Source organism: Cataglyphis hispanica, chromosome 9, assembly GCF_021464435.1.
Source record: "Cataglyphis hispanica isolate Lineage 1 chromosome 9, ULB_Chis1_1.0, whole genome shotgun sequence".
Taxonomy (NCBI): Eukaryota; Metazoa; Arthropoda; class Insecta; order Hymenoptera; family Formicidae; genus Cataglyphis; species Cataglyphis hispanica.
This window is the reverse complement of record NC_065962.1, coordinates 7,181,868-7,209,855: the sequence shown is the minus strand read 5'-3', so window position 1 is coordinate 7,209,855 and position 27,988 is coordinate 7,181,868. Positions and strand designations below refer to the sequence as shown.

Sequence of the window (27,988 nt, the reverse complement as noted above, 5' to 3'; positions counted from 1 at the left end):
AATAGATGTGGATATTAAAAGCTTCGTTTATTTTTCAATATTTCATCTCTTTTCATATATTATGAATATAATAACGATTCTTATCACGCTTTGTCGTAAGTACATCTTATCGGAATATCAAGAATGTTGGTTAAGGACACCAGAACGAGCTCGATCGATGGTATCCGCCTTTTTTTTTTTTTTTGCTAAATTCCACTATAAGTGTAACGAATTTCACATACGCATCGATCGAGATCCTCCGATGAACTTACACCTTTCACCTCGATACGTACTCCTTTCTCTCTCTTCTCGACGATCGATTGATTGAATCACATTTGCGTTCTCTATCTAAATTCTCTCTCTCTCTCTCTCTCTCTCTCTCTCTCTTATCAATTAGGAAGTAGACAAATGTGTGCGGAGCGTTTCGACTGATCTAAACGATCTAGATCAGTGGCCGATGTAATTGAGAAAAACGCACGCGATCCTCGTAAATATTTGCGATACTCGCATTTCTCTTAACGACTAAACACTCGAATGAAGATCCAAATAACACACGAAGAAACTGGAGCATGCAAATTCGAAACGTGCATATGTGTGTGTGTGTGTGTATATGTGTACAGGCGTGTCCGCTACAGACTGTTCTACTAAAAGATGCGTATCGGTGCATATCGCTCAAATACTTTCCTGAAGCTCGTATAAGGAAGTCCATTTCCTGTAAAAGGAATTAGAGAATTGTGTGTATATGTGTATGTGTGTGTGTGAAAAGCTTGTTTTTTTTTTTAATTGTCTTAAGTCCATTTAAAATGTAAAAATTATATTTTACACAAAAAACTATAAAAATTATTACTTTATGCATTATTACAAAAATTTCCACAGCTTTATTATGTGGTATGTACATATATTAATTTATATATATATATATATATATATATTTTTTTTTAAATTATGTGTAATTTAAGGCAATTTGTGAAAATAAAACTTTCCAATATTTGGACTTTAGAATTGACAGTTGGAAATTTAGCAATTCAAATTTTTCTTTTTTTTTTTTTGAATATTTAATTTTAGAATCAATAAATCTTATCGAGATTTAATAACAATTAAGTATAACGATAAGTAAAGCAGATTATACTTGTGTTAGAGATGTAAGTTTTGAATCGTTGATTCCTTGAAGAATAGAGCTCTACCACTAATCTAAGGCATATCGTATATATATATATATATATATGTGTGTGTGTGTGTGTGTGTATATATGTATGTACGTTATGCGTATAAAGTTGACGCGTATTCTCGAAAATAGTGAAGACAATAAAATGGGAAGAAAATATAAAATTGTGTCGATCGCAGAAGGGAGACACAATTTTATCGAGGTACAAAACTGGAAGAGTAGAAAAGGACTAGGAGTAGTTAAAAACGAGTTTAAAACCTGACGTATCTATCGCGTCTTCGCAACATCTCTATTCGTTAATACTGATGCTTGGTTTTAATAGCAGGTACTTGTCTCGATAATCAGAATTGAACTTTTAATTCTGGCATGAATTGTAGAATTGAATAAACGCAACATAGTTACTTGCGAACGCAAGTAGAATTTAAATTTAAACAGAAAAATTTCGAAAAATATTCCATGAGATATTTAAAAATTATTTGAAACAACTTTTTGTAGATATTTATACGATTCGAATAAAGTATATATATATGTATATTTGAGTAAAATTGATATAAATTAATGTATGAAAATATATTATTATATCGTATCTGGTATAAAATGAAATATGCAAAGTAATATATTTACAATTAGGACTTAAAACAGAAATTAAAATTGAACTTCCAGAAGTTCAATGTATAATTTCTTCAATACTACATAAGCTGCAGCTAAGCTTTAATAAGTTTTTTGAGAAAGCGTTTCCGAACAATTAAAACTTTTTCATAATTATATAATATTGAGTTTTCTATTTAATCTCTTAGACTATTGTTTCTTCATTATATTTTATAGGTACAGAAAAATATATTTTGCAAACTAATTTTTGTATTTTGATAGCGATAGAGGAATTTTATCGACTTAACGGTATCCAGATTTGCTTTTATTGAGATGATACTGTCTTCTATTATCTTTTTTTTTAAGATAAAAAATAAATTATTATTCTCTATCATAAAGAATATTAAACTTTCTACGTAACTATAAACTCATTGTCAGATAAATATTTGACATACTCTTTGGAAATAAACAAACATAAAAAAGCGCGACGTATTCTTGATTCAATGTGTCAGTATTGAAATATTTGGCAATGTGTTTGTTAAAAGTAGATAAAATTATAAACATTAAAAATTAAGCAGAGAAAACTGCAAAGTCCGAAAAACACATTAGAAAATGATTTTACAAATATCACGAGCGTCTAAGTAAATTCGTTGACTAGATGATGTATGTAAAGCCCTGAAAATGCGTGTGTGATTTGTTTTAGCTCGCCTCTTAGGCCTTTAGTAATAACAAAAGAAATAAACAATGTGTGTGTGTGTGTGTGTGTGTGTGTGTGTGTGTGTTCCATAATTAAATATATAACTACAGCTTCAGCTTTGATGCATTTGAAAATTTCTCTCTTAACTTAAAAATGTCAAGAAAAATCGTTACATATTGCACGCACTCTAATTTTTAATTTAATATATCTCTGTAGGTAAACTCTAAATTAAAATTCTATCAAAATTAACATAGAAAAAAAACATTATACAAATTGATCCAAGAATCTGTAAAAAGTAAATTATTTGAAATGAATCGAACAGTAGTAAAACATCCAGTCTGTTATGTTATTTACGTGTAAGTGTTTATATAAGTGTTTGGCTAAATACGCCTCGCGTGTGTAAGTGCTCCATAAGAGACTTTAAAATATTGTGCCGAAAGGATCGTCGAGGCGCTTATACATAGAGGATGAGAATGAGTAAATTGAGGATAAAAGATTGCAAAAAGACGTATGCACGTGTATATAACGATTATAGTATACAATTAGAAAAGCGAAAAATGGATCAGCGATACTACTTTTTCTCTCTCTTTCAAGCACACACACACACACTCTCTTTCTCTCTCTCTCTCTTTCTCCAATTCTCTCTATTGTCCATAGACCAGTAAATTTGTGACCAGAAATAAATATTTAGGTACTATCCGCATTCTTAAGCGAGTGCATTTTTACATAACGAGCCTGCATTTGTAATCATCGCGCGTGACATTTCCTCCTTCTTCCGCGAAGAAATTACAACTCTGTTGTATTTTTTTTTAATTAAATAATGACTTAACACATTATTGACGGGTAAAAACGCGTTTTGAAATAATCTAAATTTCAATTATCCTCTTAATTATAGCTTTCTCGATCAAGTAATTCGCAAAAACGATCTTTCCTTAATAAAAACGAGGAAAGTTATTATTTTTTGTAATACAATGTTAATGTTCAATATTATATATTTTTTATAATTAAGTTTCAAATAGAAATTTTATGAAAATATACTTGAAGTTAATTGAAAAATATGATTCGATCTTATCTTCTCAAACTTAGATATAAATTAAATTTTAATTCTTTTTTAATTCTTTTTTAATTCTTTGTTTTAATTACTTTTTTTAATTATTTTTAATTATTTCTTTGAAAATTATGTACTATAATGCAAAAAGCATTTTTGCGCGATTGTTCTTTATAATCAGTACACTACAGTACTCTATAAATTTTTTATATTACATAGTTGCGCAACAAATTCAATATAAGAAGGAAACGAATGCATGCTGGACAGAAAATGTCACGGCGATTATGTAATCGTCTGTTAAAAAGGCATGGTAAAATCGCCATTGGTAACACCAGCAGTACATCGAACTTATTACCTACGTGATAAGAAAGTTATCACATAGAAAGTGTGTTGCATATACTTCCGGTATTAGTATTATCTAACCAAAGATCCAAATGCAAACACTGTTAGTGTAAAAATACACGCGCCGTGATCTGAATGATTTCCAGTCGAAAAAGCAAAACTTTTCTCGCACAACAACGATTTCCTCAACAATACAGAAATGCCCAAATAAAATAATTTCGCGCTTTCTCTCTCTCTCTCTCTCTCTCTCTCCCTCTCCCTCTCCCTCTCCCTCTCTTTCTCTATCATTTAATCAACAAATTGTGCGTTGGAACGAAGACTTAAATAACGTCAGACGCTTTAGAAGAGAATCATCGCGCGCAACTTATACTTATAAGCGTGCGTACACAATTTCGCGTAATCGCATGCGCGAATGTATTGAGTTAATGCGGAAGTTCTGCCGTGTATTTCTTATTCAAATAATAACAGAATAACTTTTTCCTGCATCAAATTATTAATTACAAGTACTGTAAAACGTAATTGTTTAATTTTAAAAACTTCAATGAATATTTTATATAGAGCTTTTGGAAGTAATATTTTAATATTGATAAGAAAAACACGGCAGAACATCTGAATTTAATTTAAAATAAATTATATAATATTCTTTTGCAAAGCCCAGTTATGCGTAACTTTTTTTGGTAACAATACTAATACTTGATTATGTCCTGAAAAATATTTAATTGCTTTTATATCTCTTTATTCCTCGTAACGATATCTAATGGCTAACTAATGACACCGATGGACGAAACGAACGACATGTGTTCCGCTAACAATAAGGAAACTGTCGTCGCGCTTTGTTTAAATATTTATCTTCATTAATTTGTCAAATTTGTTAACTAATGAATTGTTAACTAATTTTTAAGAATACGCGTTTCTTGCTTTTCTTGATATGCTCGAAACGTGATTCTCCCTTTAAACACGAAATACTTTCAAGATTGCCTTGCCTGTGTCTCTGTATCTTTCTCTGGCTCTCTCTCTCTCTCTCTCTCTTTTTGTTTATTTTTTAGGAGATTATTGTAAAAAAAATTATTACACACTTTTCTTGTCTAAATCAAATGACCAAGGAAGAAGCTATAATTTTCTTGATTTAAATATTTTTAAATGTAAAAAAAATTGAGACTTTTAATAAAGTATTTTTAAAATTTACTAAATCTAAAAATAATTTTTTTTTCTCTTTTTGAGATATTTGCTTATTTTTTACCATTTGTTATTTATGCAATTTTTAAAATTTTTATTTCTGCGTTTTTGCTTACATTCTTATACTTTTATGCTTTTAAATCTTTATAAATACTCGAATATATCAATCTTCTTTAACGTTTAAATTTAAATCTTAAAATACATTAACAAACTTCTTCGTTGATTATATTTTTATACACATCATTATCAATAACAAAGAAACCCAGTTTAATCCGAATTTTAGCATTTATTATCGTAGATTTAAATCTAAAATGAATTAGATGATTAGATATAATTTTATTTTTGTTTGACTTTTTCTGATCTATTGAATTAGTTAGAAGAAAATTCTCAATGATCACATGCACCATACATTTTAAAAAATAACAATAATATCTCCGTTTAGTATCATGGATATCTACTAACGACTGCGGAAAGAAAAAACGACATGATCATATAATACATTTTAAAAAATGGTAATGGCATTTTTAAATATATTATACGCTACGTGTTCGTAATTCTAGCATTACGTATTTTATATAATATTATTCACGATATATATTTCAACGCATATTGGGTCTTTTTCTAATCTTTCTTATATTTAACGATGTTATATACCTTAAGATATATCATATGATCATCAATCATTTTTATACCGCAGTACATAATATCCTATCTTCCGCGTAAGAATATTTTTTTTTTCTCATTACTCACGTAACAAATATCCATCCCGATTTCTTTGCTATCCTCTTTCGATTCATTAAAATTTTTTCATTGTCAATAATTTCTATATGTTTTCGCCTCTTTCGAAGCAATATCACGTGCGATACCCTCGCCAACGACTGACGATAGATAAGATTCTTACGATTTAGGGAGAATAAAAAAATGAAAGTACATGTTCAGTCTATATCAATCACATCCATATTTTCCGCTGATCCTTTTCGCTGTCGCAATTTCCGGCGCAGCAGGACCTTTTTAAGGATACTGGATGACCTTGTTGGACCCGCGACTTCCGGCCGCGGGTAATTCTGCTACGCCGCTTTGTGCCTCTTTCTCTGCTCTCTTCTCGTATTTGAACTGGGACTGCCCGAGCCTCTCTCGCAATCCGCTGTCGGCACAGGTTTCAGTTCTCTGTAAAAGGACACGCGTTGAAAGACGTGTCCTTTTTGCGGACTCAAAAGCATCAAGCAATGAGATCGATTATATCGTGAAGATGACATAGAATTTTGATATGATAATTTACAAGAAAGACATTCACTGCACTATTAAAAAAAATAAAACTTTATTGCATTTATATATATTTAATATATTTTGTACATTTTCTTCCCCCTCCGCCTCTGAGAAGCGGATGAAGTTTTTTAAAGAAAAATTCAGAATTTCACGTAGATATATAAAAATTATTTAATTTCTAGCGATTTTTTTATGTTAATACAAGTTTAATAATTTTTAAATAAATATTTAAATTAATAGTTTCTATTCTAATAAATATTTTCTTGTAGTCTGTAATTTCTAGAGTTTATTATTTTTATTTATAACTAAACATAAAAACTGTTAACTTTTTTATAACTTATTTTTTTTTTTTTTTCTTTTTTTTAAGATACAGAAATATTAGAAATATTAGAATATAAAATTATATAATCCAGTTGAATTTTTATGATACATCTTTCAATGTCATAAAACGAAAGATACAGTATCAAATCACATTATACGTGAGTTTCTCGAAACATTCGTACGGATGCTTTACATCTATAAGCGAAAGAAACCGATTAATCCTGAGAGATAACGATAATGTAGGTTATCGTTAATTACCCACCTATAATTAAGCAGTTCCTCGTCGTCAGGCACTCTAGATATAAGATCGAGAATCTCATTGTTGGGCACGGAGTGAGGCCTGAAGATTTTTCTGGCGAATTTATTAACTCCCCAGGCGAGGATCAGATACCGGACAGGAATAAAATAAAGCACAACTGCCCCGGCGATCGTCAGAGTGATCGCCAAATAGCTCAAATAGGGAATCGTGAAGTTGAAAAGATTTTTCACTCTCTCGCAAAGACTAGCTATGTAGCCGATTGAGTTCTGTACTGTTTGCGTCACCTCTTGGATTGCTTGTAAACGCTCCTTCAGACTTTTTTTCTCTTCCTGAAAAATCGTACATTTTAGTAAATGAAATGTTTTAATTTCGTGTTGCTTAAACATTCAAAAGGCATATTAATTTTTCGGATATTCTAATTCTTCAGATTATTTACAAATTTGTGCCCAATCTATTAAAACCAATAAATAGGCTCTCTGATTAAAATTAGAATTAAATAAAAGATCGATACAAGCAGAAAGTAGAATTGAAATGTAAATGAAAATAAGAAAAATATTTTTTGAACCGTATATAAATATTCTAGAAAAACAAATATGTATATATTTTTGTATATTTAATGTTTGTAAAACTAATTATTTTTGTATCTGTTGAATGAGAGTTTTATGCATATCTATATGAAACCTCTACGCTGTTGCTTATAAATAATGTGTTATAAAGATAACATCTTTATCCAGGCATTATTGCATTTTATAGAGCGTAATTCATAGAGATACATAAAATATTTTACAGAGGCACTTAATTCTCAATACTTCAGCTTATTACTAACGTGAGGGAGAGCAATCTACCTGATTAATTTACATAGGTCGAAGGTCATAATGTTTATTAAATAGAGCACGGTACGCAAATGAGAATTTGCCATATTTATCACTATCTTCGCATTATCATCTATAATGAGATCCCTAACAATATCTAATAGACGCAACAGTCTACAACAAGTAACAATGTTACTTGCACCACTTTTTACACACAGCCATGTTAATGAAGAAAAACTCGTACATGAAACATATATATATATATATTTTTTTTTTCCGGGACAAAAATATATATCTTCTTATCACGAAAAAATATTTGCTTGCTGTTTGTGCCATAATTAATTAAATTCCATATTCTTTGAAAACGTAATAACTTACTTTATCTTTGTCATCCTCGTCATCATCGTCGTCCCCTGGCGTTGCCGGACCATCATCGGATCCTATTTCAGCATGATCTTGAAACTGCGAATTTGCGTAAATCAAAGGTGCACCTGTCACCACAGCGACCTGTCCGCAAATCCAATGATTGAACCCGCTCCTTTCGCCGCTAAGCTGATAGGTAGCAAAGAAATTCGACATGCAACATAGCCAATAAAAAAACAAAGCGAACGTAACTTGCACTTATGCAGGATGAGTCAATTTAAAATACAATATACAGAATATATGAATTATAGAATAAAAAATTCCAAATATTTTGTTTTGTTTACGAAATCTTAAAGAATCGTCCAGATAATAATTGATTATTATTCTGGTTATTAATCCTACTATTCTGTTCAAATCAAGTATTGTGTCTTTTTTATTTTTAAGGCGCATCAACTCTGCAAATATATTTTGCTTTTGATATTTTTAAATTTTGTAGTTTAAATAATTTTAATTTTTTCTATAAAATTTTGAAATAGAAGAACAGATATGTTTTTTTGAAATTATTAAAATATCCATTGTAAATGTATATAAATTTGAACTATATAAATGACACGTCAAAATTAAGAATTATAGATATATACGCGATTTATATATAATTCCAATTATTTATTTTTTTGTTACGAGAATCTATTAAAAGAATTTTTGGAAATTAGGTCGCAAACGCATGACACATTCACATAAGATTTCAAAATAAAATTATTGATTAATATGTGGATATTTAAGAAGCGCATGCTCCATTCATTGGATGTGATGGTATCAATGATTTTTATCACTGTACATACTTTGACCAATGGTTCTGCGGGAGGCAATAAGGAGCGAAGAATAAAGACTAAAGAATAAAAAAATAGACGTTTAATTAAAGTATAGTAAAGCGCTTCAGCATAATAATTAAAAATTGGAAGGATTTAGAATACAATATCGTGCTGGCAATATAAGTTAAGTTTTAATCCTTTGCAAAAATTTTTTTCTGCGGATTCTAGACTCGTCAACTTGAAAACGTATATATATATATATATATATATATAACGTACAAAAATAACTTTAATATCACAATTTTTAAACCATCTCATAAAAAATAATAATTTTTTTTACATATATAAATAATGTCAAGATAATTATATTAATTTGAAATACAAAGACACAGTACCTACGAAAGCGCGGGATTAAAACTTAGAGTAAAGTCAATAATAAAAGTACTTACCAAGTAATATTTTAGAAGAATCAATAATAATAGACCTGGTATCATATATGGTTCGAAGTAATAGCATCCGAGAACAAAAATGACCAGAGCGATGACGCTCCTCATCTTACTTTCCCATTCCCAGCAACTCCTAACCGTAGGAAAAAGCGAAAAATAGCATCGTAAAAGGTAACAATTTAAAAAATTAGAAAATCTATTTCAATGTCATCCGAAACTCCTTTGCTCAAAAAAAGAGTATAAAATTTTTAGGATTATATATTTCAAATGTAGAACACTTATTTTATTATCTTACCTTATCTAAATCAAAGAAAAATTATATCATACGAAAAGTTGAGGCCACTCACTGTATGTATTTTCCTATGTCAATAAATACGACGATAATAGCCTTGAGCCTGAGGACGTTCCGCAGAAAGACTTGTCTCTTGAATTTCATTTCCGGCTCCATGTATTTTTTTTCCTTCGGGTTAAGCGTTCTGATGCATGCTCTTATTATATTCCACACGATGGTCATTTCCAAAAGAATCTGAGGGCAGTTGCCCTTCGCGCGGCCTCTTAATTTCTTATCCTTCAACGCGTACCATCGTTTTTCTCCGTTACGAATTTTTAATAATGGTATCGCCACTTTCCCAAGAAACTCCACTTTGTGATCCCGATCCTCATCATACACTGTCACTTCCAGAACGGAGTTGATATCCTTTACATTACTGTTGAAACAGCAACAGAAATTGTTTTCGATTATATTCGAAAAGGACTGCCTGATCATATTCTAATTTTTTTTCTGCTTTCGTATTTGACAATTTGTGATAATTTAATATTTTTAAATGCTTAGTGGAGCGTTCAAATTATATATAAATTTAAATTAACTTACAAAGTGAAAATTTTCTGCCAATTTGGTGCCAGAGTTTTATATTCGGTCTGCGTTTGTAATCTGGCATTGACAAGCTCCAGAACGCAAAATGGATCGCTCTTACCTCCGAGATCGGCCGCTGCGAGTCCCTGTGCTCGATATACCTGTAAAAAAAAATTGTATTAGAAACAGACACTCATAATATAAGATTCGCCAAAGGAAGTTTGCTTCTTTTATTTTAATTTATAAAAATCTTATTAAAAAATCAATTTTTTTAATTTAAGTAGAGAAATTTGATATATGTAAAAGTATTTTTTTTTTTTTTTATAATTTGATATATTTAAAAGTACTATTTTAAAAACAAAACTTATCACAATTTTAAAGCGTAATAATTTTTATTAAACAGAATAATTATTTCTGGCTACATATATATATTTAAATAATAAAAACATAAAAATAAAAAAATCAATAATAATAAAATTAAAATAAAATAATAATAAAAGCATTGGTAAAAAGTTATTCAAAAAGAAATAAATCTAAAATATAAAGTTGCATGAATAAAAAGAATTTTCAATAACACTCAAGTAATGACTAAATAATTTTAACAATTTATTTTAGGAACACTCTGTATATTAATTATCATTCTTAAATAATATTCTAAGAAAATTAGCATTCCAGAATATGACAGTACGTTAATAATGAATGTTAATCATCTTTAATTACCTTCACTGTCAGGTGACCTACGTCGCGTATCCTCTGCAATGTATTTAAGATCGAATAGCGTTGGATTAATTGAGTGCGCTCTATCGGCGTTTCCTCGTGTGCGGCCAGATCGCTAATTGTCTCGCTGGCCGTAGTGCCGCTTATTGTTAGGAGTAAAAAAATATTGCCCGAACCGTCCTCGAGTTCGCGCCATAGCCGATGCGTGGTCTCTCGCTCGAGAACCGCCAGATCGATCACCGTCCTGCCCATCATATCGTCTTGATGACTCTTGTCCCGATCCCAGACTGTCACCTCCAACTCTTGCCCCAAATACGGATCCTCATAAAGATGGAGATCGAATTGTTCCAACCAAACTGGATTCAACGTCTTATTGATAACTTTCGACTTGTACTTCTCCGTGCCGAGTCTGCAAATTGAGACGCGAAATTCTGGTTTTTATAGTCGAACTTTTCCATTGTTTGAACGATCGCGGTTTGAATTGCTAATATATTTGCAAAACTTTAGTCAAATAGACAAATTAATTATTATATATAGAATTCTTTGAATCAACTTATCCGAAGCAAAATTAAATTTATATTAATTCTCTAATGAAAATGAATAATGTTTAATTATTTAGTTTCATTTTATAATAACGGATTTACATACCGAAACTTTACATAAGGATCCGCTAAACCATCTATGTCCATCGGCAATAAATTCTTTGCTTCCACGAGCACAATTGTAACCACCGAACTCCATATTTGTGATTTTAAGCGTCTATTTACGTCTGCTAATCGATTGGTCTTCTGGAAATACTGCAACGTTAAATAAATTCTTACTACCAGATTACTTTTTAACTGTAAGACTTATACGTTGCAATATAATATTAATTTAATGTATGTAATTATTGGACATTCGAGACAATAATTAACAATTGTGTATATAATTAAATAAAAAATTTTTTATAGACAAAGAACAAATTTAATAAGAGTAACGAATGCGTGAAAAGTAATTCTCTATAAAATCAATTATTTGACTTTTTAAATTTTCTAATATTCCTGGCTTATCATATATGTCTGTTATATAATTTGCATATTATTATTAGAAAACTTTATTTAAAAAGAGAATTTATTTAATTTTTTTTTTTTTTTTGGAAAATATAAAATTAAATTATCCGTTGATTTTTTAAATAGCTAAAAGATTATTTATTAATTTAAAAAAATAGTTATTTAAATTAAACAATCAAAAAGAATAGCTCTACATATTTTTATATACATAAAAAAGAGTAATAGTAAAATATTATTTTACCGATATAGCTTTAATATTATTCAATTGACGCATAAATATTAAATTTTAAGATAAAGACATTATCTCTACAGCAACCCGTTTTGACAAGATATATTAGAGATAATTTTTGTTATAATTCGTTATAAATTTTACCGATAAAAAAAGACATTCGTTTTCTATACCCTATGAATGTCTTCCATTTTCTCCTTAACGTTATCCTTTAGCTTATCCAGAAGGTCGTAGCGTTTGACCTCCTTTACTTCCAAAATATCGGAATCGATTAATACATCGGTATTTTCCTCCTCATTTTCCTCGTGCGAGGGAATAGTTTCTTGCTTCTTCAGCTGCGCGGACTCGAATCGATTTGATTTCGGAGAACCGGCTCGATTTCGCAGTCTCCGCAAATGCTCAATCACTCTTCTTTCGATTTTCGGTTCGACGATTGTCGTCGTTCGTCGATTATCCATCGGTCCGCACTCGATTTTCGGCTCCTCGTCCGCTGTCGTCGCCGACGTGAACTTGAAATCGTACGTGAGTTCTGGCACAACGTCTTCGTTGACCTCTCGTCGACGATGCGTCACTGTGTAGCTGGAGGAAGGCTTGCAACGATCGCCGATCCATGTGTCAATCGGTTGCAGCCACGAGTGTTTCTCCACGTTCTCTTCCCAGATCCGCTCCACGTGATCCTCCAGTATCTTCTCTATCGATTCCATCTTCCGTTCCATGGAACTTCTTAGCTTCGTCTTTCTTTTCTTGATCTCGGATCGCCTTTCGATTGATGCTTCAGCCACTCGCGCCTTCCAGGCTTCTATCATCGCAGACGCTCGCTCTAACTTCGATTTCTCGCTTTCGACAGTATTCGATTCCGCCTCCTTAATTTCGGAAATTGTCTCGGCAAACAATTCTTCAATCGCAGGAGCTTGCTGGATTTTCAATTTCTCGTCGGCGAGAGAGCTCGATTCTCTCGAATTGTCTTCGCGTGGATTTTCTAAAAAAAAATTACCATCCAACGTCAAGACGTCATTTCTAATTTCAGCTTCGCTCTCCGTAGTAGTGTCATCCGTATCGTCGAATTTTTGTTTTGATACGGTTGGATCTAATACCGCAAGAGAATGACGTCCTTGTTGGTCCATGGAAAATTTCCGACGCAATCTTCTGGGAGGCGCAGTAATATTAGATGATTTATCGATAAACGTCTCATCTATTTTATCAGGAACGATATCCGTATTAGATAGTGCATGAATCTCAGATACATCGTTGACTTTAGACACGTCATCCTGGAAGTTTTTCCCCGGCACGGCATCTGTTTCGCATGTGATCTCGGACGTGACATCAATTTCCGGCGTAACGTTGATCTCGGGGATGATATTAGGTTCGCTCGCGGCATTCGCTTTGGATGAAAAATCTTCCGGTGTAACGTTCATCTTGGATGCGATGATTGGATCTGGTCTTCCACGTGGTATTAAATTTGCGCGATTTATCACTATTTCTCACTATTCTTTTCAGATGTGATATTGAGTTGGTGTGTGCATTGACTTTAGATCGAATATATTGTCCAAGTTTAACGATACAGCATTCCTTCTGCGTAGAAATTGTTCTTAAGGGTAATGTTTAATTTTGAAATTTTTCTAATCTTCTGCAAGTACACCGAACAAATTTTAAACGAGTTCTCTATTCCAAGACGAAAATAATGTGCAACATTATTTTCGTCGATGCTCTTCATGAAAGCTTCTTAATACAACGTCATTGCTATCATGTTTCCTCTGATTGACTTGCATCCTTCATTGCTAATGGATTCACGTGACGACAGAACGAGATGTCTGATATCACCTCTGCCTCCCGTCTTTCATCCTGTCATTTAACTCGTCACGGTTCTTAATGAGTGCATTCAAATAGTTTTTGCATGAAAAAGTTATCGGTTGAATTGCATAATGCAGTGGAAATAAACGGAGTATTTGAACGTAATGATTCAACACGCGTGACCCTGAGAAATCCTACAGTCTTCCTCTAAATTTTCTCTAAATTAATGATTTTTTAAAAATCTTATAATCTGAAATATTAATCACACACTCATATTATTTTGTACATCTCTTGCAATAAGTACTCGCGCGATATAATATAAACATCTTTCAACAAACTCTCGAAACAAACAGTCTGATACACTGAAGCTCACTTAACACTGACTGATGTCAATTGACGCTGGCACACTCAAGAGTGGGAAAGAAATTGTTCACGAGGAAACACTTGTACGCGCTGACTCATTACTTTACGAAACGCGTAAAGTGCAAATATCAGACGTTAATTAATTACAATGATAACGGTATTCGATATTGCCGATTATCGTCGCTGAGTCATTACGAGAAATGTAGGCGAGCAGCTAAATGAATCACGTGGACAACGATCGGAAGTCTCTTATCATGAACAATGGTAAACCATGTTGTATAATGAAATTCACTCACGAGCCGGTATCGTATCCATCGTATCCACGTCGCATTGATAAGCGACGATGCACTTATCGCCCGCAAGTCGGATGGCTAAACTCGACCGACTATTAAGTATGCTTCGTCGACAACTGGCGTAATATGTTGACCAATTGGCCTTCCTTTCCCTCTCCATTCGCATTAGCAAACTGCTGTTACGTCGGTAAACATTGAGACACTGTATATATATACACGATGTTATAACCGCACAGCACGATATTTTGCCGTGAATGTTTCTCAATTCACAGAGAGAAAGAGACAGAGATACACCACATAGCAAATTTGTGCCTAATTTACCTTCAATATTCTGGATGTTTCTCGGTTTGCAGAGAGAAGAAGAGAAACACATCGCACAGAGCAATATTAAATTTGCTCAATTTAGAAAAGCAAAGTAATACTAATTGTATAGATAATATTATTTGTATCTTTCTTGTGTTATCAAAGGTCGACTTGTAAAATTCTAAAGAATAAATACAAGGATTTATCGTAAATAAATATTTTATACTATTTTATATACAAGTAATAAGAAGATTAATCAGAAACATTAATTAATTTATATTACTTAATTTAATTTAATTTATTATTTTATAATTTATATAAACTTTTTATTGAACATTAAATATTTTAATAATAATATATTAAATTAAATTTCTAAGACAATAATAAAACGCAGTTATAATAAAATCAAAAATATTTTAAAATACTAACATTATAAGTAACACAAAAATTAAACCGTAGATTCAGATATAAATATTAATTTATGCAGAGTAAAATTTAAATGAGCAAGTGCAACGCGTCTGAAATAAATGTCACATTATTATACCTGTAGGACTGAGACTCTTGCAGAAATTAATTACGAATTCCTAAATAAAGTAAATTTAATGCTCGACACGCATAACGTAATATCCGAGTTTTCATTTAATTATTTATCGCCTCACGACATTTAATAATAGTTAACATGTAAGTGGAACTCCCGTGATAAGGGAGTTCTTGCCAGGCCTTGCACTCCACTTTCAGCGACAAGCCGCCAAGTCGATATCGTAATACGGACGGATACTTCCCTCACAACCTAGTTTCCATATTCTTCATATATACGCTATAAATATACGCACGGCATATCTATCTCTTTACCGCGACCGAGAATCATGACGTCGCGATCGCTTATTGTTAGTTTATTATCTCTTCTTATATCCTTCATAGAACCGTAGTTGATACATCTCCGATATAAGCTATTCTCGAATATTCATGGACATTACGTATGCTTAGCTAATCATTTTTCTCGTGAAATTATAAATGAATTAAAATATTAAAAATTTTGAATAAATTAAAAGTTTACCGAATTAAAGAAGATAAAAAAATACCTGTTCTTTTTCTTGTTGATTTCTTGGCCATAATGTAGCTGTCAAATAAATTTCGCCTAAATGTTGCTTCGGTCTGTTCGGATCTTTAAGTTCTAATATTATATCCTGAGAATGTCCAAGGTCGAGTTGCGTAAGATCCAATTGAGCAGCTCCCATAAAGTCATCCTGCAGACCCCAATCGTAATCGAAAACCTATTATAATATATAAAAAATTATTTGATTATTTCTCGTCAGAATATTTTTATATTAATAATTTTTCATCAAATAATATTTTATATCCGAAATACAAATTATGTTTTAGGTGTCATAATATTTATTAAATAAATTAAATTATTTTAATTTAAACTAAAGACAAAAAATTTTATTTTATTTTTTTTTTTTTTGGAAATTTTATATGTATAAAAAATTGGAATTATCTTAGAGATACATTTATATTTATAGTTTTTTTGTAATGTTTGATTCAATTCAAAATTTTGTTTTGTGCAATAAGAAAATCACTAAATATACCTTAAAAGTAAGTGGTTGAAAAGGATCTTCTATCGGCAAGGTCACGCTTTCATCCCAAACTGGATTTAAATCGCGATGAACGGTTCGCGATTTGTATAATAATCGTCCTGAACATTTTACTTTTACGTAAGGATCGCTGGCCCCTAAAACAAGAAATTAACAATTATATATACAAATGTAATATATTATAAATTGTATCGATGAATATAAAAGATATTTTATGTTTTCATAAATAATTTTGAATATCTCGAACTATATTTCGAACTATATATCGATATAAAAACGATGATATATTCAAATAATTTAAAATGATTTTACCGACTTTAAGATAATATTTTTTATAATTTATTTACTTCACAAAATAATTGTGAGAATTGTTTGCGCATTCTTTTATAAATATTCATTTATACAACAAATATATCTCATATATTTTGTGAATCTTCTCTTCGATAAAGTATTAAAATAGTTAAAAATCTTTTTTTCTTTCTCTCACCGCATCTGTCCATCGCAACGAGATTTGCGCCTTTCCTTATGTGCAAGCGAAGTTGGAAGAAGGCATGTTGCCTCAACGCTTGTTCTCTTTTTCGCATCACCTCGTCCTGAAGGAACTCGCCCCCATCTTGGCTGATGGAGCTTCGAGGCCCTTCGCTCGTGTGTCCCTCTTTTTGGAAGCTTACGGATCCTTTCGAAAATCCCTCGCCGCATTTTCCGAAGCTGTCCTCTTGTATGATCATGACTTTTTCTCGGCCACGTGCCAACGGAGATTCTGCGCATATAAAATATACTAAGATGCACGTGTTAAAGTTTTGTTCAGTGTCAGTTTTGATACTCAGTCAGTCTCGATCTTGACGATCGCGATATCTACAATGTTACCACAAACTTGATGATTATAGGAAATAGAAGATTCCTGTTAATAACCGTTAACCTTGAGATGTATTTTTGCAAAATATTCTAAAATTGTCGAAGAAAAATTCAAATAATGTATAATATTATTTTTTGAATCTCAATCATTGACACTATATTTAACATCAAATAATTACTTATATTATTTTTAATCTTGAAGCACTGACGCAAGCATTATTGTGCAAAAATTGTTATGAAATGCATCGAATATATAGCCAAATTTCATAATATTCTTAGAACTATATTTTAATAATAATATATTTTCAATTTCTTATACTGCAAGGTTGAATGAAAAAAAGATCGGGCTATGGAAAAAGTTTGAGAGAAAAAAATGTAAAAATGTAATTAAATGAAAACATAATTACGCGATAATCTCTCTCGTAGATGAAGCTTTACGCGTATCAAAAAACTGCTATGTACTGACGTTTGTATGTATTATAAACTAAGCACATGAAAAGTCCTTCAGATTAATCTGTCTAAGTATAGCAAGACACGCCAGCAGGCATTCGTGCTGAAGCATTTTGGATCAATTGATATAATGAGATCTAAACGTGCTGTACATATCGACTTTTGGGATTAAATGCAAACTGCACGCTCGATATTTTTATTTGCACGCTCTCAGTAATTAATGCTAAGCTTGATAATTAATGCTAAATTTTATTCGAAACATAATTACTTGCACATGCAATTATGAACACAAATTATTCGCGATTCTGCTTTAATTATTAATCGTATAATTAACTCTTTAATTATTGCTTGTTTGTCAACAACGCAATTGTTATTTGCTCGATATAATAGGATGATAAATATATTTTCAATGACAGATAGTTCGCCTTCCAAAGCATGTGTATTTATTTATATTTATCATCCTATTTTAATGTAATTTATAATCCTATTTAATACGCTCGAAAATTAATTCTCATGACATAATTATTTTGCAAGATGGTTTAATTATTAAGTCGAGTAGTTTGTCAATAAATTAATTCACTGAAGAATTCAGAAACTTCCGAGCAGCCAGTTATTCAAATGAATTTGATAAGTATTAATTCTCCGATACTCTAGATCGCATCCATTTAACCCAGATAGGCACACAAGATTGCAAAGTTTTTTTACTCTTTAATAGAATCATTTGTATGTCACATCATAGACTCGTGCGTCTCGACTTTTATCGTACAAAATAATTTGGAATGAAAAAATGACAAATAACATTCTTACATAAAAATGTGCTTGAACGTAACATAAATTCAAAATTTGCAGATACTAATATAAATAAATCGATCAGCTCTTTATGAGTTACACATACACGCATTTCTTCTCTTAAAAATTTAGAGATATAGATCAGAAATATATTAAAAATGCTTGAAAAATTAGAATAAATTAATAATGACTAATCTAAAAACAAGACAAATACTCTCTTTATTTTTTTTCAAATATTTATAAAAAAAATTAATTTCTCTTGTGACATTGAATGAAGCATCTGGCATAAGGTTTTAAAGCACTGATATTTTGTCGAACATAGTTTGAAAAACGCTGCTGTAAGCGATGAAACGGGAATCAAAGACGCCATTTAGAGCTTCTTTGCATAACAGTAATTCAATTCATTGTGTATTCAATGCATAGCGAGCATGTCATAACACTGTCCGTACACAATTATGTCATGACGACCGTGAACTTTTCCGTCATGTCATACAGATCAAGTGTCTCGTAAATTCTAAACATTTTCTATCGCAACTTGTAACAACCATTTATATATACATACATTTTAAATCTTTTAAAATGTAGATACATATTTTTTAATTCTGAATCGTGCTCTTATTTTATAACTCTTTTAATTGCAGATCTTTCTCTAAATATTTGCAAAACTGTTTTATTAATAAAAATAATTACTTAATATATTTGTCAACTTTTTTTAATTGAACTGGATAGTACGATGTGTATATAAATTGAAAGCTTGCGTTCTATTTGACAATCGGATGTATCGTAGATATGCAATATGTAAATATTGAATATAGATGAAAGTTTGCAACTGAGTCATCAACGCGCATACAAAAGCATCATATTGTTCTTTCACATTTTATTGCTTTTCACTTTAAATTATATTTTTGATCAGTTAAATTTAAAATAAAATTAAAAAAAATATAAACAGACAGATTTTGCACAAGTCGGTTGATCTGTCAAAAGAATATCGCTCACCTGGACGATTGAGGCAATGCCTGGCCGGGCTTTGAGTGGCCGAGGAACTTCTGCTATGCTCGGAAGAGTAATCGGCGGCATAATCGGACTCGACGCCAGGATTCTTGAGCTGGCTCGTATCCTGCACGCCGCTGGCATCCTTTGACTTTTTCCGCTCCTTGCTCCTGCTGCGAGCCCAACGACTCTTCAGGGTCGCGAAGAAAACGTGGGTTCGCTGTGCCACCGATGCCGGACCATGCCGATGATGGCGATGATGGTGGATGATGCCGGATTCACCCGATCCATCATCCCGCCTCGATGGCGAGCTATTCGCGATCTCGTTGTCGCGGAGCTCCGTGGCGCTTTTCGAGAATTGACGGCTTCCGTTCAGGTTCAGTCTGGATCTCTCTGGGGTGCAAGTGTTACCTGCAAGTCGAAACGAGAGTCTCGATCAGTTTACCCGCGTTTACCAAGCAGATAGAAAAATTTATTTCGTACAGAATATTTCATGCTGTCGTAGATATAAAGATGTAAAATAAAATTTTTCATTTTACTAGAGTATGAAATGTATCTCTGATTTTTTCTAAATTTTTTTCTTTTCTTGGTCTAATGTTAAAACTACTTTTTTATAACAAATTTTTCGATAAATAAAAAAGTTCAAGTTCGCGATTTTAATAAGCTGGATGAATGCTGATATCAACAATATAGGTATTAATATTACACGCATGCAATATGAATATTACATGAATAATTGATGCCGTTATGGATATTATATGAAAAATTCATACCGAAAAGACAATATTAACGCAGCATTAACGCTAAACTGATATGCTGTTATTGATGGCTGCAGATAGATTTTTTCGGCCAGCTATGACCAATTCTGTTAAAAGATAAAAATACATTGTAAAGAAAGAAAGAAATCAATTTCTAAAAAAAATAAACGATAAAGTGGAATTTGTTCCCCCTTTTAGTTATTAAATTAAAAATTGAATAATATCTGTCTCTGAAATTATTTTTACAATAAGAAAATTCAAGCATTAAAAAATCATATCTGTGGCTAATATTGCATTTTTTTATGTAATATTATGATATATAATGTAATCTACCTTTTCAGCAACATTTCAATCTAGCGGTTTCAACATTCAACATTTAGATAAATAAAATTGACAACATATGATTAATTTCAGAAAGACAGTAAAGTAACTTTATATACGTGAATTTTGATAACATATGTATAGTAATTTGATTCACAACACACATGGATAACTCACTTGACATACTTCTTTTTAATAAGCTTAAATGAAACGTTTAAGTGTAGTTGTATAATGAACTTTTAAATAATTTGAATTTGTCTAATTCGCCGACATTTAAATGTCTGTGTTTAATTAAAAAGTTTATTTGCAAACTGTTTTAAATTTTTAGAAAATGAAGATGATCTCTATTTTCTTATAAAACTCTTGAAAATTTTCTTTGTTATTCTTTTAAATTAATTATTCATATTAAACTCAGATTTTTTGACAGTTCACATATCTTAAAAATCTTTACAAACAAACTGGATTTCCAAAAAGCAAGATGTGATTAAATAATACAAGATCACAAATAAAATAAATAACAGTTTTGTAGCCGATAAAATGTTACGAGACGCCAGCAGAGTTCAGAACATTTTTAAATATCATTTCTAGCAACGAAAATTGTGAAATTTTTTATCAACGAGACAGATATCGAATATAATATGAAATTATATTCGTCACAGATATTAATACGCGATCGAATTGAATATTTTATACAGTTTTTACTTGACGAAACTTATTGCTATAATTTTCCTGCACGCGTGTGCTCTTTGTTTAAATCATTTTACTAATTAAATATTTTAACATATAATAAGATTTGCACAGCAGAGAGAGAGAGAGAGAGAGTTGGCATTTTTGTTAGATAATTCTTAAATTATTTTGGTATTTGGTTGTTTGAATCCCTTATTAGTTATAATATTTTAACAATATTCTTATAGATAAATAATTCTAAATTTATATTTTAGTATTAATTTTTATTTTGCATTTAGCTATACACTAAAAATTATTTTGGAAGAATTAAAAACTCCAATTGTTTTTATAATGTAAAATAATTTTTAATCCTTACATATATTAATATATATAATATATATAATTTATTTATAATGTAACGAGAAAATTAACGATATTAGACAATAATGCTATTATCAATATTATTGATAACATGATATCCTTTTATTTAATATCTATGCAACATACCAAAAATAATGGGAAAAGAAACAACAAAAATACATTTATTTCGATTATATTTTACCCTAGTACCCGAATTGAAAGTCGATGTAATAGGGTGGAAAAATAGGGTGAATTTGGATTGTGAATGGAGTATAAAACAATACACGTACGTCTCTAAAAGAATGACAAGGAAAGTACATTATATGTACTCGCACATCATGTAAGCATATTGATCCGTCTGTATTATTAAACATAGTGTAATATGCATCTGACTTTGAAAGGTTTACATGCTTTCCGTCATACTTCAGAAATGATAACATGTGTCGAGCAATTAATATAGATTTCCGATTCTTATAACATTCTGCTCAATATTTTTTTATTGAGATATATATTTTTTATATATTAAAAATAATTACACATTTTTTTAAATTAAAACCTTTAAATTAATTTGCTTCAATTATCTCACAACAAAAATAGATTATTGTATCACAATGAGGAAAAAAATATTTTATTTAACAATAAAAACGGAATTATAACATCTTGATACAAATTTGATTATAATAAATTTGATTCTCTAATTTAACTATCCGTGATCTTACTTTTAATAAAAATTCTCAGACGAATTTAAAGTCGATTAACAAAAATATTGTGCAGTATAATGCACAATGCGGAATGAACGCGTACATTCCGGATGTGGGAATGATCCGGACGTGCGGAGAGCAAATGCATTCAACGTTTATTGGATTTTATCTCCCCTTCCGGAAATGATCTTAACACGTTAATGCAGCGCGGAAATCAATCTGGGTATTCCAATCTAACTGGGATATTGCATGAGATATTGATATGACAAAATAAATAAAAAATTCGATATTTTATTTAACGTTGGAAAAATCACTGATCATAGTTTTATGATCACAAGATTTATAATCTCTCCTAAAGGCTATAAAAATTTTAGATCGAAAAATAAAAGTATGTAAGCTATCTATAAAAGAAGAGAGAAAGTTAGAATAGTTAATAAAATGATCCAATCTTTTCATCATGATCTTATTTAACTTAAACAATCTGTGAATTCTACTATTTAATTTTTTTTTAAACTTGATTATTATATGTAGAATTAAGTGCACAAAAAATAACTTTTATCTGGAAAAAATAAAAGCTTATATTATTTCTCTACTTAAATATTATATTAATAACAAAGAAATTATATTTCATTAAATTCTTATAAATGGAATCTGTGTAGAATTTATTTTCTGTAAAAACAGTTATTAAAATCAGAAAAAAATGTATAGAAATAATTTCCAATCATATGTACGTAAAAATAAAAAGTAGAATAAAAATAAAAATTGATATTTAAAATAAAAATTCATATGTAATGTAGTACATATCGTAACATCACTCACTTGCAGGTGTTCGCTCACTGTCCTCCGATCCAGCGAGTAACTCCACACTTTTGCTCATCTTATCCTCCGAAAACGCGAATTAGTTCTCGGGATCGTTGCTTGCGAGGCTTTAGTCTCTTCTTGAAGTGCACTAATCCACCGCATTCCGATAGCATGTTTCCGTCGATGAATTAATAAATCTCAACAACATTGACCAACTCGCACATATTCCGACTTCCACGTCAGACTTGTCCACGTGATGTTCGATGACTTCTGCAGCACCATAAGCACAGTGTTTTCTTTTTTCTTGTAAATTGTTATAAATCAATTTTACAGCGTGCGTTTTAGTACAAAACTATAATTAGAGATTCCAAAAACTTTCCTTTTCTCTCGTCCATTTTTTAATTAAAGATTTTCTATTAACTGCTGTTAATTGTTGTATATATGAAAAATATATGTGCTCATATTTGAATAAATATGAATTAAATGAATGTTGGAAGAATTCAACTTAAGTTAAAAAAATTATTTGGAATGATGGATATACAGCTTTGGACAAAATACAGAATGTCTTGTAACTGACAATGTACAATTGAGGAGATGATTTTTCACATGCAAAAATAAATAGAAAATGAAGATTAAAGTTCTCTCATGCCAGATTTCAATTTTGGAAAAAATTTTGAAAATTTTTAAAAAATTAATAATATATATTTTTGCGTTTTTTTTTAAGTTTGAATTTCTTCATTGATTTTCTGCTAAATATCATGATGAGTGAGTAATGACTACAAATTTTAAATCCGGCATTAAAATTAAAATCATAAATTGCAGAACATTTTGTTTAAATGTGTTAATTATTGTGTTAAATAAAAGATAGAAAATAATAATTATACAAAAAGAAATTAAATATTTTTTCTCCTTTTATTTTATAAAATAATCTTTCAAGTAGTTTGCTCCGATTTTAGAAATTACATTTTATAAATAAATACCGTTTAATTTATTAAACAAATATGTTGTTTGCATTATTGAACAAATATATTGTTTACAAATTCAGATTTGTAATGGAACCGCTGTTTGTTTATTTTTAGCTTGCAATGATATTTTGCGATTACAATTAAATGCGAAATATACGACAATTACTCGATGCAGGATTTTCATGATATTTGATGATATATTTGTCGAAGGGTTGTAGAATCCAATTAGCGCATTTGAGATGAACTTTGAGGAAACTTATTGACTGGGTAGACGGTAATACACGGGATAGACTTATGGAAGATTATCTGTGACATATACATATACCTCATGTGTAGTGTGGAAATTTAATGAATAAAAATATATAGACAGTTATCTACTGTTCGCAATTAGACTTTTAATAATACATTTTCTAATTTGCAATCAATTTTTCTAGCAAAAGTATCGGAATAAATCTTTATTTATCGCGCAGTTTTCCAATTTTTAATGTTATATCTTTAATCAAGTTAAATACAAGTTAAAATTCTATTAAAATAAAATCAACTTAAAATTAATTGCTAAAAATGATTGTTATTATGTATCTATTCTCTTAAAATTTAATTTGCAAAAATTTTGTTCAATCGCTTATAACTTTCGACCTATTATAATATTTCAATATTTCTGTTACAGAAATAAACTGCTTCTACTCATCTCTATCTAATTCAAAATAATAATTAGTGAACAAATTTTTATGATATGCAATATAATTTTGAGAAATATTCTAAATATTCTAATATTCTAAATATTCTAAATGAGATATTCTTTATAAATAAAATAAAAATAAAATTTTATAAATAAAATATATATGTATATATATTTTTTCTTTTCTTTTCATTACGTTAGAAATTTCAGAGATTTCCCAAAGGTAACAGACTAAAGTCATAAAGTGCGTTAGAGGGTTGAAGTGCATAGATCGATACGGTAACGGCACCATCGATAGAGAACACGCCACACTATCGTACCAATCTAATCGCATCGATCGTTAACACGCACTACTAACTACACATTTCCACGCGCAATTGCATGTTACGTTACATATGATACGTTATTATTTCGATATATTATACACGACATAGGATTCCTTAATTTCGCGGTGTAAGGTAAAAGCAAATAGGACTTCTTGGGAAAAATACAAAGTAGTTTACTATAAATGCAAAAATCAAAGTTTTATTAAAAAATAACTTTTTCGTCCTGAGAGAAAATAAAAAGTATTAATTTTCTAATAATGAAAAAAGTAATCTTTTTTAAAACAAAGTCTTAAAAGAAGATTTATTCTACTATTTCGATAAGGAATCACCTTTTTCTCGGTATCAAGATTTTGATGCACTCTCTACACAAGTTTCTTCTAATCTTGATTTCTTAAATCATCCTTTCTTGTATAAATGCTGAAACTAATTATTTTAATGATAGCATAATTAATTGCAATATTGGCGCGGTGGCTTTTATGTACAGGCGATAAAGTGCATTCTCGTTTCGGAACTATCAGTTTCAACAAAACTCTCAGCGCGCAATCTTCTCGTCAGCTTCTCCTTTAGCTTTTATAAAAGCGATCTTGTTTTGCTCAGCGACAAGGGGTTTAATAAAACTTTTCCGTTGAAGTCAACGAGTGCAAACGCGTAAACGAATCTTCGGATGGCCGGGGGGATCGATAGCGCGTCTTGATTGAAAAACTTCAAGTGTCTAAAAATACTCACATCTATCATCTTTTAATGTTAAATTTTTCTAATGATTGCTACACATTAAGGATGTAATAACAGATCATAAAAGATGAATCAGTCCTTATAATTAAGAAAAAAGATGGATCGCGTCATATCTAACTATACTTCGCTTTTCTCTATTTTAGTCTTTAATTATTGATACGTATTTTCATAACATTCATATTGAAAAATATATATTTAATAACAATTTTTGCTACAATAATTTTATGTAAGATTTCATGTAAAAAATCAAATTTTATAAAGATTTTATTTTATATCTAAATATTTTATTTTATATCACAACTTTTATATCACAAATTTTGGGAAAATTTTAAATGAGATAAAATCCAACCAAGTGTTTTTAAATAACATAAAAGAAGAGAGATATTTTTGCGTATATTTAATTTGGTTTTACAATTATATGCTTATATGTCACATTTAAAACGCGAAGTTAAAACTTTATTTAATTAGTCAAAGAAAATTGTTGTCAAAGTCATGAAAATGAAACATATCTTTAATGATATGTTCGAACACAATATTTTGCGGGTCTATACTTTACGACAGTTTATTACATCGTGACTCTTGCAGCGAATTATCATTTTTTTCTCAAGGAAAAAGTTTATCGAAAAATTCAAATATTCAAGTCTCTTTAATGCTTCCATCCACGAATTCATAGATCAATCTATAGCAAGTTTTTTTAAAGGGCTTCAGATAAACTGTAATCTTATTTGTATTTAGAGATGCAAGTGTTTGCAAATCAATCAATTTTCTCTTTCAAAATAAAGCGTTTATTTACTTTGTAAATAGAGAGAAATAAAGAATGATACGAATAAAATCTCTATTTAAAACTAATCGAAAGATTTATTATCCATTCTTTATTATTTCATATTTTTTAATTCAAAAAAATTATCTTTTTCTTCGATTGCTTATATTGTATAATTCTAAAACTAGAAACATTTCGATTTTTTGTTTCGGAAATTTAATTTGAAGTGTCATCAACATTGCTCGAGTCAGTGATTAAAAAGAAAAATCAGTCAGATTGATCCAAAATTTTCTCAAGATGGTAAAAAATACGGGAAACTAGAACACTCGTGTGTAAAACAGCTGTAAGACCATCACAAGCTTGTAAAGAAAATCGCGCCAGTTCCACAACTGTCATAAAAATATTTTTCTAATGCGTTCAGCGGACTGATATTGACTATCGAGAGTGCTTGGTGGATGTTGGAGAACACATAAAGACTATACAGGGATACAAAAAATTATTAAACATTGACAAACAGAGAGGAAAGTGCTCGCCATGCTCTCGTTGAATTTGACAAGGATAATACTTCGTGATCTGTCATGTCATGTCATGTATCTCATCACACGCCGATCATCACCGTGGATGTTTCTCGAGGAAGCTGGAAGGGATGAAACGTCCCGTAAACAGATGAAACGAAAACTGTGTCTTCCTCGTTCAAGAAGGGGCGCATTTTAACAAAGAAAACCGATCGAATATTCGATTTGACGTTTCGTAATGTCGCTATGTAAACGCGTACGTACGACGTCGCGGGACGTCGGTGTGACTGCGATCGGATGCGTTTTTGACATCGTCGATTTTTCCGCGCACATCAACGTCCGCGATCCGCGATTCACGATGATCAATTTATTACCGTGCGGATGTTCGCGCACGCGGCGGTGCACTCGGGATGTCAGGATGAGGAGAAACGTTCTCGCAGACGTTCTCCACTTTCGACGCTTCCGTGTCCGAGAGGCCACTGACAGAACTCCAACATCTTCCATCCTGCTCGACCGTCCCCGTCTCCCTCTTTCTCATTCGGAGTGTCAGGAAGGAGGCCGTGAGGCACAGAGAGGATGCGCGGATGTGGAAGCGGGAGAGAGTGAGAGGCTTTATCGACCCGTAACAGGGCCGGTCAAGAGAAGGGAACTCGGTGGCTTCGAGAAACTGAGATTTTATTTGAAGAGGCAAATTGTAGAAGAATTCACGAGAAGAGCAAGCTGTTAAAAAAGAAACTGATGAAGAACTATATTTTAGATTATGATTAAACAAATTTTTGAGTACATTGGAGTAAATATAAAGTATCAATTAAAGATCAATCAAAAAAATTTATATTATAAACAGTTGTTTTTT

The 27,988-nt window shown here is 30.8% G+C and overlaps 1 protein-coding gene and 1 long non-coding RNA gene across 13 annotated transcripts in view; one reads left to right on the top strand and one right to left on the bottom strand.

The window, feature by feature from the left end:
- Window positions 1-19,658, top strand: part of LOC126852066 (uncharacterized) — a 77,719-nt gene extending 58,061 nt beyond the window's left edge. Inside the window, exon 4 of the long non-coding RNA XR_007687764.1 lies at window positions 19,546-19,658. This is a non-coding gene — a long non-coding RNA (uncharacterized LOC126852066). The remainder of the gene's footprint in view (window positions 1-19,545) is intronic.
- LOC126851956 (multiple C2 and transmembrane domain-containing protein) lies at window positions 9-27,730 on the bottom strand. 12 transcript variants are annotated; one of them, XM_050596335.1, is made up of 15 exons: window positions 27,186-27,730; window positions 25,458-25,551; window positions 23,177-23,428; window positions 19,558-19,962; window positions 16,955-17,227; window positions 16,462-16,604; window positions 15,955-16,146; window positions 11,493-11,641; window positions 10,848-11,253; window positions 10,146-10,288; window positions 9,622-9,981; window positions 9,278-9,407; window positions 8,032-8,205; window positions 6,845-7,170; window positions 9-6,162 (listed from the first exon to the last, which is right to left on the bottom strand). In XM_050596335.1, the coding sequence occupies exons 3-15, from the start codon at window positions 23,232-23,234 to the stop codon at window positions 6,063-6,065; spliced, it is 2,859 nt and encodes a 952-aa protein (XP_050452292.1). In that variant the 5' UTR covers window positions 23,235-23,428; window positions 25,458-25,551; window positions 27,186-27,730; the 3' UTR covers window positions 9-6,062. The 12 variants fall into 12 exon arrangements, with proteins under 12 accessions (XP_050452292.1, XP_050452290.1, XP_050452294.1 ...); XM_050596333.1 differs by having other exon boundaries at window positions 27,510-27,730; XM_050596337.1 differs by having other exon boundaries at window positions 25,458-25,545; window positions 27,510-27,730.
- Between the last annotated feature and the right edge of the window lie 258 nt (window positions 27,731-27,988).

Excerpts from the sequence above, each read along its gene's own strand:
- LOC126851956 (XM_050596328.1), bottom strand. The coding sequence starts at position 13,537 with ATGAACGTTACACCGGAAGATTTTTCATCCAAAGCGAATGCCGCGAGC. Across the intron at positions 10,289-10,847 it reads TAGGTCACCTGACAGTGAAG|GTATATCGAGCACAGGGACT; the intron begins GTAATTAAAGAT and ends TTTTTTTTACAG. Across the intron at positions 7,171-8,031 it reads ACGAGGATGACAAAGATAAA|GAAGAGAAAAAAAGTCTGAA; the intron begins GTAAGTTATTAC and ends ACGATTTTTCAG.